This window comes from Elephantulus edwardii, unplaced genomic scaffold, assembly GCF_000299155.1.
Source record: "Elephantulus edwardii isolate Elephantulus edwardi_28Jun2011 unplaced genomic scaffold, EleEdw1.0 scaffold00334, whole genome shotgun sequence".
NCBI classification, from domain to species: domain Eukaryota; kingdom Metazoa; phylum Chordata; class Mammalia; order Macroscelidea; family Macroscelididae; genus Elephantulus; species Elephantulus edwardii.
The window spans coordinates 904,892-914,469 of record NW_006400084.1 but is presented as its reverse complement, the minus strand read 5'-3'; the positions used below and the strand labels follow the sequence as shown (position 1 = coordinate 914,469).

Here is a 9,578-nt window from a genome sequence, read left to right as displayed (position 1 = left end):
AAAAAAAAGCTCATCTGAAAAAATAATAAAATTATACCTAAAAAAATAAGTAAAACCCTTGTCTCCTAGTTTTGACTAAAGTTTTCATTTTAACTGGTTACTAGTCTTTGCAGTTACTTGCTGTGCATCAGAGAGCTGGATAATGACAAGGATGACAGAAGAATCAATGCCTTTTGAATTGTGGTGCCAGAGAAGAGTATTGAATGGATTGCCAAGAGAGCAAACAGGTTCTGGAGAGAGTGAAACCAAGATGCTCCTTGGGAGGCAAGGATCTTGAAGCTCTGTGTCATACGTTGGGTGTGTTGCTATGAGACACCAGTCCTTGGAGAAGGACATCATGGAGAAGGACACCTTGGGAGAGTGGAGGGACAGCGCAGGAAAGGAAAACCCTGGATGAAATGGATTTACAGAGTAATGGAGGTAAAGAGGGTAGGTGTATTTGAGACAATGAAAGTAGTTCAGAGTAGGCAGGCTTCAGAACTATTGTACTTAGGGTCGCTTTGAGTCGCAGTTGACTCAATAGCATATAACAACAACAAGAAGTTTCAACTTCCATTCTTGATAAAACTAGAGTGGGTGTATCTACAAGAGAGTCTAGACACAATCATCTTCATTCCTTCTATACTTTACTGTATAGAATGTGTTTTCATTGTATAGATTGTACTTTCATTTAGGAATAGATAAAACTTGGGCCTATTCTGTACTTTGAAACACTGCAGGCACATTTTGTTGCCTCTGTATTCTCTTGCTCTGTGATTTTTTTTTTTAGGGTAAAATAGTCAAGATATATTTATTAGAAAGGGACAGACTTTGCCACCTTGAAAGGAAATAGAAGGAGATAGGCCTCTTGCTCTGTGTTTTGAACCTTTGCTTATAGCCTGCTTAGTGAGAGCCAGATTAGAATCACCTATGTGTCCACAAATGACTAGCTGTGAGCTGCTGCTAGTGTTTGAGTCATCTGCTCAAGACCTTTGTATTCGGACCTACCCAGTTGATTTTGGACCTGTCTTTGTTTTAACCTAATCCCATCCAGTGTCTAGTCTTAAAGCATTGATGTCTGCCTCTGATTCTGTGGATTGAACTCTAGCTTTACAATTTAGCTGTTTTTTCACTTCCTAGTTCCATCATTTTTTTGCTTGACCAGCCTAGACCATTTTGAGCAGCACCTATATGAATGTGATAGATTGCCTTAATGCTCTTATGTTTATCTTAATTAATAGCTTTTGCCAGTTATTCAACTGTGTATGTTAGTATATACATATATATCTGGTCTATATATATCTGTATATCTGGTGTGTAGATGAATAAGTTTTCTTTATGCTAGAGACCAGAATAACAAATGCCAAGAAGAAAAGTAAATATGCACTTTCACATGTTAGTCATTCATTGCTAATACTGAGAAAAGCTACCAGTCCCCAAGATAGGAGACACTTCATACTTTCCTAGTGTGCAATACATGCTCCAACATAATTTTATTTGATCTGTGATTGTTTAAAAGCCTCTCTTTATTAATTTCTTATCACTTTACTGTTGGTACCAAAGAGTTAATATTTATTTGACATAGTATGCACTCTCCTTAAAAATTAATTTTTAGGAACTTTACTGGAGAAGACGTTTCCTTTAGTTGAAAGAATCGTGCTTTTTTTGGTTTGTTTGTTTTCGTGTTTTGGTGTTTTTTTCCTTCATTGTGTGCTAGAAGATAGACTCCCTCCCTCACTTGCTTATATTTATTTTAAAAGTGTCATGTTTACGTTAAGGGCCACAAAATCATCAATGTCAGGAACATTTTAGAAATTCTGCATTATATATTATGATATTGTTACAATTCTTTTTTTCCCCCTCTCAGTTGTAGAAATAAGCTTTTCCTTATTGGATCTACCCGTGTGGTCAGGAAGCAATTGCTCACCACCTCCATTATCTTTGTCTGCATGTTAGCCAATTTTTCAAAGATCTCCCAGTTAATCTCTAGGAAATGAAAAAACTTCAAAATTATAATCCTGTTACGCTGTCTTTATTTCTTGATGGGTTTGTTAGTTCATGTCCTTCTGCAGTAGCCTGTAACATTGTGCTCTTCTCAGCGCTTTTGTCTTTAAAAGGCTTTGGGCTGCCATTTTTACTGAAATTGATTAACTATTCTTTGTTGAAGTAGATACTTTTGGATTAAAAAAGAAAATCGATCCTCTTATTTTTCTTCTCTTTATTTTGTATGATTTCAGGTAGGATGGCCCCCCTTCCTCGCCTCCCGCTAATCAAACTGCAGCCTGATTACTTTTTCCACTTTTGGCTTCCTTTCTTTTATAAGAACTGTATTGTTGTCTTTTTATTTTTCCTACCCATCTAAAACACTACCAGAAAGAAAAACCAATTGCAAGAGGGACTAGAATCAATTCTCCTTTTGGAGACTAGCCAGATGCAGTTTTAATTTCCTTCATAAAATGGGAAAGATAATGACTTCACTTGGTTATTCTCTTCCTGAGCAGCTTCTGGGATGAAAACTCTTGGTTGATAGTGAAGCTTTAGCCAAAACTCTTTTAATGTGTTTCTTTACAGCTTGAAACTTTTCTATAGTCTAATTTTCTCATGTGAAGGCAAACTTTGACACTAACAGTCTCTGGATATACTAATATTTTATTTTTTTTCTCCTAGGTACGGACTTTAACATAGATAGCTTGCCTCTGCCTCGGAAAGCCCATCATGACTGGGCCCTTTTTCATGAGGAGTCGCCGAAAAACAATTATAAACTCTTTCACAAGCCAGTCATCACCTTGTTCAACTACACAGCTACATTCAGCAGGCATTCCCATTTGCCACTCACTACCCAGTACTTGGAGGGTATAGAAGTCCTGAAGTCACTCCGATACCTGGTTCCTTTGCGCTCTAAAAACAACCTTCGGCAAACACTTGCTCCCTTGGTTTATGTGCAGTCAGACTGTGACCCACCGTCAGATAGGGACAGCTATGTTCGGGAGCTGATGACTTACATCGAGGTTGATTCCTACGGTGAGTGCTTACGGAATAAAGATCTCCCCCAGCCACTGAAAAACCCAGCCTCCATGGATACAGATGGCTTTTACAGGATCATTGCACAGTATAAATTTATCCTGGCTTTTGAGAATGCAGTTTGTGATGACTATATCACAGAGAAGTTCTGGAGACCGCTGAAGTTGGGGGTGGTCCCTGTGTATTATGGGTCGCCCAGCATCAAAGACTGGCTTCCAAATAACAGAAGTGCTATTCTCGTATCAGAGTTTTCTCACCCCAGAGATCTGGCAAGTTACATCAGACAACTGGATCGTGATGACAGACTGTATGAGGCCTACATAGAATGGAAGCTGAATGGTGAGATCTCTAACCAGCATCTTCTCAGAGCTCTCAGGGAACGGCAGTGGGGAGTACAAGACGTCAATCAGGACAATTATATTGATGCCTTTGAATGTATGGTGTGCAACAAGGTGTGGGATAATCTTAGGCGTCAGGAAAAGGTAAGCAGATCAAGTTTCACAAAAAAGATGTTGGGGCTGGCAGTCTTGGGGACCTCTGCTCTTGGGTGCTTCCAGTTCTTTATTTTGCTCTACTTACCCCTGTTGCTATTGCTCACCACTCCTGCTTCTTTGTTGTCAGAGAGATGTTCAGATCTGCGTGAAGATTGACTATTTTATTAGTGTCCCTTGAGGGTTTTTGTAAGGTTTACCAGGCCTGTGCTTCTTCCTTAAGGCATGAAATTCTCCTTCATTTATTGCTTCTTCTACAGGACACTTGTACTGGAAGCAGTGACACAAGATGGCTGGAGGAGGAGGAAGAAGAAAGGTGTAATAAATAAATAAATAAAAAGATAAATAAATACTCTTAAAATGTTCTGAATCTCATCCACTTGGTCCAGCTTTTTAGCCTCTCCATAAATACAACATTAATAACCTTTCTTAACGTCCTTAGTAAGGAAGAACCCGCACTTGATTTATAGTGATGGTCAGACACCCAGCCCCTTGTACTGATTGACAACATTGCCAATTCATAGCTGCAGGGAGAAGGACACTGCATTGCACATTATATGAAGTTTGCATTCAGGAACAGAGTGAACTCCCACAAGCTGTGAGAGGCAGGCTTCGTAGTTTCAACAAGGTGCATCCTGGTTCCTGTGTCAGGATGTGATGGGCTTGCTTGAATAATTCTGCAGACTGTCACTCAGCTCACTCATTCAGTGCTGGGTCATTTATTTGAAATGACTTGTAAGTGACCTTCAAGTAGTTTTTTGGAGGTTGTAAATTGCATGGGCGCGCCGCTCTCATTATCTTTCTCCCTTAGAGCAGCTGGTATAATGGCTCTGCGTGCCTTTGGGTTGGCAGTGCAGCTCCTTACCCACTAGGCCACTAGGTGAAACTTACAACTCAAGATAAAACAGGAACTGTACCTGATTAAGGACTTCTGCTTGCCCGTTGTGATTCTAAACAAGAGGCAGTGCATCTCTGGCATTTTGAATCGCGAATTGCTGCTTGGGAGAAAGATCAACAGTTTCCTCTTGTTAAGATTTATTAGTGTAATAAACCCAATGTGGAAGGTTGCGTTGAGTTGAAATCAATTCAAGGCAGTAAGTTTATTGAGTTTGAGCACCTGGTTATCTTGGTGAGGATATTTTACTGTTGTTAGGTGCTGAACCAACTTGTAACTGACCCTCCAGCAGGTTTTCAGAGGCAGTAAGCCATATGAGACGAGATTACCCATCTTTCTCCTGCAGAGCAGCTGGTCAGTTTGAACCGCTTGCCTTTGGATTGGCCGCACAACTCCTTACCAGTAGGCCACCAGAGCTCCCTTGGTGGTTCATGGCATTTCCCATAATCTTCAACAGTGTCACAATTCAAAGGCATCAGTTCTTCTCTGGTCTTCTTTATTCTTTTTCCAACATTTATGTGGATAAAAAGCAATTGGAAATACCAAAACTTGGGCAAGTCACACCTTACTCTTTAAAATGACATCCTTACTATATAATAGCATCTTCAAGAGGTCTTTGGCACAGGATTTGACTAATGAAATACCTTGTTTGAGTTCTTGGCTGATGCCTTCTGTGGTGTTTATTCTTGATTCAAGTATGAAGAAATAATTGACAACTTCTATTTTCTCCATTTATCATGCTGTTGCCTATTGGTCTTTTTGTGAGGACTTTGATTTATGTTGAGGTAACATCCATGTTGGTGACTATAGTTTTGGATCTTCAGTAAGTGCTTCAAATGATCTTAATTTTCTATAGTCAAGGTTGTGTCATCTACATACTGTAAATTGTTAATGAATCTTCCTCCAATTCTGATGCCATATTCATCTTCCTGTAGACCAGACTTTTCGACTTATTTGCTCAGCATACAAATTGAATAGACGTGGTCAAAAGATACAAACTTCACATAACCTGTCCTGATTTTAAGCCATATAGAATCTCCTCATTTTATTTAAATGACTGCTTCTTGGTCTACACATACAGGTTCCACATTAAGCACAAGTAAGTGTCCTGGAATTCTTATTCTGTTCAAGTTTTTCTGCAAATTGTTACCATACAAACAGTTGAATGCCTTTACATAATCAGGAGGACACAATGAAAACTTTTTTGGTATTTTTTTCTTTCAGTCAAGATTAATCTGACATTAGCAATCTTATCATTTGTTCCATAGTCTTTTCTGAATGCAGTTTTAATGTATGGCAATTCCCTGTTGATGTACAGCTCCAGCCCTTTTTAAATGGTCTTTAGCAAAATTTTTCTTGCATGTAATAGTAATGACATTGTTAAATATTTTCCATATTCTGTTGGATCATATTTCATTTTTTTTGAATGGTCACAAATATGTTTTCCAGATTGTTGATGACTAACGCTGTCTTTCAGATTTTTTTCATAGATAAATGAGCACCTCCAGAGATGCATCTATTTGTTGAAACACCAAATGTGGTATTCTGTCAATTTCTTGGAACCTTATTTTTTTTGCCACTGCCTCAGTGCGGCGTGTACTTCCTCCTTTGGCACCATCGGTTGCTACAAAAAAATTGAATATGTTGGAAATTCTCTGATAGACTTTTAGCTGCTGTTCTGCTTTTCTTTTTACTTAGAATTTGGTTTTCTCAGTTCAGCTATTTGCTATTAATTCTGCAACTTCTAAAATTTTGTTGCTGTTACTCCTGTCATTGTCTTTGGTGAATATGTGCCATTGAGTTGACTACAACTCATAGCGACTTTATGCACAGGAGCTCTGAATCCTGCTCTATTCTGAGCCAATCTCAACTGTCTCTGAAACGCCTACCCTTATTATCCCAGTTATTGTGTCAGTCCGTCTCATCCAGATCTTTCTCTCCTGTGCTGTCCCTCAGCCCTTCCAAGCATAATATCCTTCTCCAAAAACTGGTGTCTCCTGGCAGTATGCCCAAAGTATGTGAGACAGAGTCTCAAAAATCCTTGCCTCCACATTAATAAAATAGAATAAAATGAAACACTCCTATACTTTTAAATAGTATTCTGGAGGATATGAAGTGAAAATTGTGTGTGTTTTATATAGTTAGTTATTTTTTTCCCATGAAAATGTCCATCATTTTACATTTTATTTATTGAACAATCTTAATTATTTTAAAAAGAACATGATTTTGTTTTATTTTGAGTGAAGATTTACAAGCCATATTCATTTCTCATACAATTATTCACAGATATTTTGTGCCATTGATGAATGTTAATTACTGAATTATAATGTCTAACCCATCTCTTATCATATATTGGAATGAAACTAATTTAAAACAGAGACAGAATCTCTGTGATTAATTTTCCCCTTTATCCTAGCTTCCTATACAGCTGATCATGACATGGCTAATGACCATATTTTCATTTAAAACTTTTAGTTTTTATTTATCAGGGAGTTTTTTTCTTGTTAATTTTACTTTTAAAGAATATTTTATTACAGTATTAATCTTGATTACTGATGGCTTGGTGTGATTTTTCTGCACACCTACCTTTAAGTTTTGTGCTGAACTTAGTCCTCCCCGCACCTCACCCTGGTTTCAGCTGTCAGCTCAGCAATCCTTCAGTCACAGCACAGGCCTTAGATACCAGTGATGGGTCATCACATTGGTGTACATAGTTCCAGCTCCACTGCCTACACTCAAGCCAGTTTACCATCTGCTTCTGTCTTAACTGCCCAGTTGTCTTTGGAGTCAACTTTAGGTATGCCAGAGTAGAATTGTGCTTCACAGAGCGTCTGAGGTCTGTGTGACCTTCCAGAAATTGATCACTAGGCCTTTCCTCTAAGATACTTCTGAGTAAACTTGAAATACAAGCCTTTCAGTCAGCAGTCAAATGCATAACAATATGTGCATAGAATTCTCTTTTGTGATTTGCTCCCTGGCAGTTTTCAATAAAGTCACAGGGAAGCTGGGTTCGGTACTTCAGTTTTTTTAGCTCTTCGCCCCCTTCTTTTACGCTCTCTGTCTTTTCCTCCATTCCTGTGTGTAGCTGTCTCTTTCTTTTTCCTCAGCTGACAACACAAACTGCTGTACCACTCCATCATTCTGACATTAATTATTCCTCCTCCCTTCAGTCCTCCCATTCCCTCTATGTTTCTGGGCATGGTCTCAACGAAACAAAAAAAACCTGAGCTTTTGAGACGGCTTACTCACATAATTGTGGATGCTGTATGCCAGTGTAAAGGTTGCAGAGCTTGGTTAATATTCCAAGAGCCTGCAGGCTGAGGTGGTTGATTGTTGACACTTGTAAACACAGCTGGTTCAGATTAGATGCAGTGTTCCAACCCAGCAAGCAGTGAACTTTCTAGAATAATTCTTTATCTCGGATTTGAGGGCTATAAATCACATTTTCAGAAGAACTAAGAGTGGTGACTTACATAATACCTTCTAGTAGGGTGTGGCTTGTATTCCACTCTAATTCTGTCTTCCTCATACAATAACTAAATCATCTTTTAATGAGCTCATAAGCATAGACAAAGAAACTAGAATGAAAAATGGAAGGTTGTGGATTGTTGTTGTTATGTGGCATCCAGCCACTTGGTAACTCATAGTGACCCTATACACATTAGCTTTGAGCCAATCTCATCATCTCCAACAGACCTAATCCGATTTCTCCAGTCACTAGGCCAATCTATCTCATCCTGGGTCTTTGTCTCCTGCACTGTCCCTCTACTCTTCCAAGCATGATGATGTTCTCCAAGGACTGGTCCCTCCTGGCCACATGCCCAAAGTATGTGAGATGGACTTTCCCAATGTAATTAATCTTTTTATTTCCTGACTGCTGGTGCCAAGATGTGATTGTGAAACCAAGCAAGCTGAAGTTATCAACAATCTCAATTTCCGTCCATCATGAAGCTGCCAGTTGGCCCAGTGGTTAGAATCTTTGTTTTCATGATGTTAAGCTTCAATCAATATTAAAGACTACAGTCCTTGACCTTCTGCAGAAAATGCCTCATGTCTTCTTTAGTTTCAGCAAGCAAGGTTGTGTCATCTGCATAATGCAAGTTGTTGATGTCATTGTTGTTGTTGTTGTTGATTGCCATCGAGTAGAGCATGACTATAGCTACACTATGGACAAAAGGCCTGAAGCTGTTCTGTAACTATCGTCATCATAGAAGTTCATAGGGTTTCCAGAAGCATGTTGTTTAGGAAGTGGATGCCATTCATGCTTCCAAGGTTGTTGATGACTCTCCCTCTAATCCTGATGCCACATTCCTCCTCATAAAGTCCAGCCTCCCAAATGATCTGTTCTGCATAGAGATTGAAAAGGTATGGAGATAGGATGTATCCCTGATGCACACCTTTCCTGATTTTGAACCATATAGGTTTCCTTGCTCTGTTCTGATGACTGCTTCCTGGGACGAGTATTGGTTTCACATGAGCACAATCAAGTGTCTCCCCATTCTTCTCAAAGTTAGCCCCAATTTGTTATGATCCACACAGTCAAATTCCTTTGCCCAGTTAATAAAGTACAGATAGACAATCCTCTGGTACTCTCTGCTTTTGGTCAAGATCGATCTAATGTTGGCAGTGATGTCCCTAGTGCTACAGCCTCTAAACCCAGCATGTACATCTGGCAGTTCTCTGTTTATGTACTGTTCCAGACATTTTTTATAATCTTCATGATTTTGCTTGCATGTGGTATTAGTGATACTGTTTGATAGTTTTCACACTCTGTTGTGTCATGTCTTTTGAAATGGGAATTCATAGAGATCTTTTCCAGTCAGTTGGCCAGGTAGTTGTCCTCCAGATTTTTTGGCATAACCCACTGAGACCATTCACAGAAGCATCTGTTTGCTGAAATATGTCAATTGATATTCTGTCAATTCCTAGAGCCTTGTTTTTTAACCAGTTCCTTTAGAGCAGCTTGAACTTCTTCCTTCATCACCATTGCCTCTTGATTATATATTTCATAAAATTCTTCTGTACCAGCCAATTCTTTTTGATACAGTGCCTCTGTGTACTTCTTCCATGTTCTTTTGATGCTTCCTGAGTCATTCGGCATTCTGCCTTCAACATCCTTAAAGTATTGCAACTCAAGGCTTAAACTTCTCTTTCAGTTCCTTCAGCTTCAGAAATGCTGAGCGAGTTCATCC

The 9,578-nt window shown here is 39.0% G+C and overlaps 1 protein-coding gene across 1 annotated transcript in view; it reads left to right on the top strand.

The window, feature by feature from the left end:
* Positions 1-9,578, top strand: part of FUT10 (fucosyltransferase 10 (alpha (1,3) fucosyltransferase)) — a 157,677-nt gene that overhangs the window by 136,411 nt on the left and 11,688 nt on the right. The window contains exon 3 of the mRNA XM_006901571.1: positions 2,647-3,482. Coding sequence (XP_006901633.1) covers positions 2,647-3,482 — 836 coding nt within the window. The remainder of the gene's footprint in view (positions 1-2,646; positions 3,483-9,578) is intronic.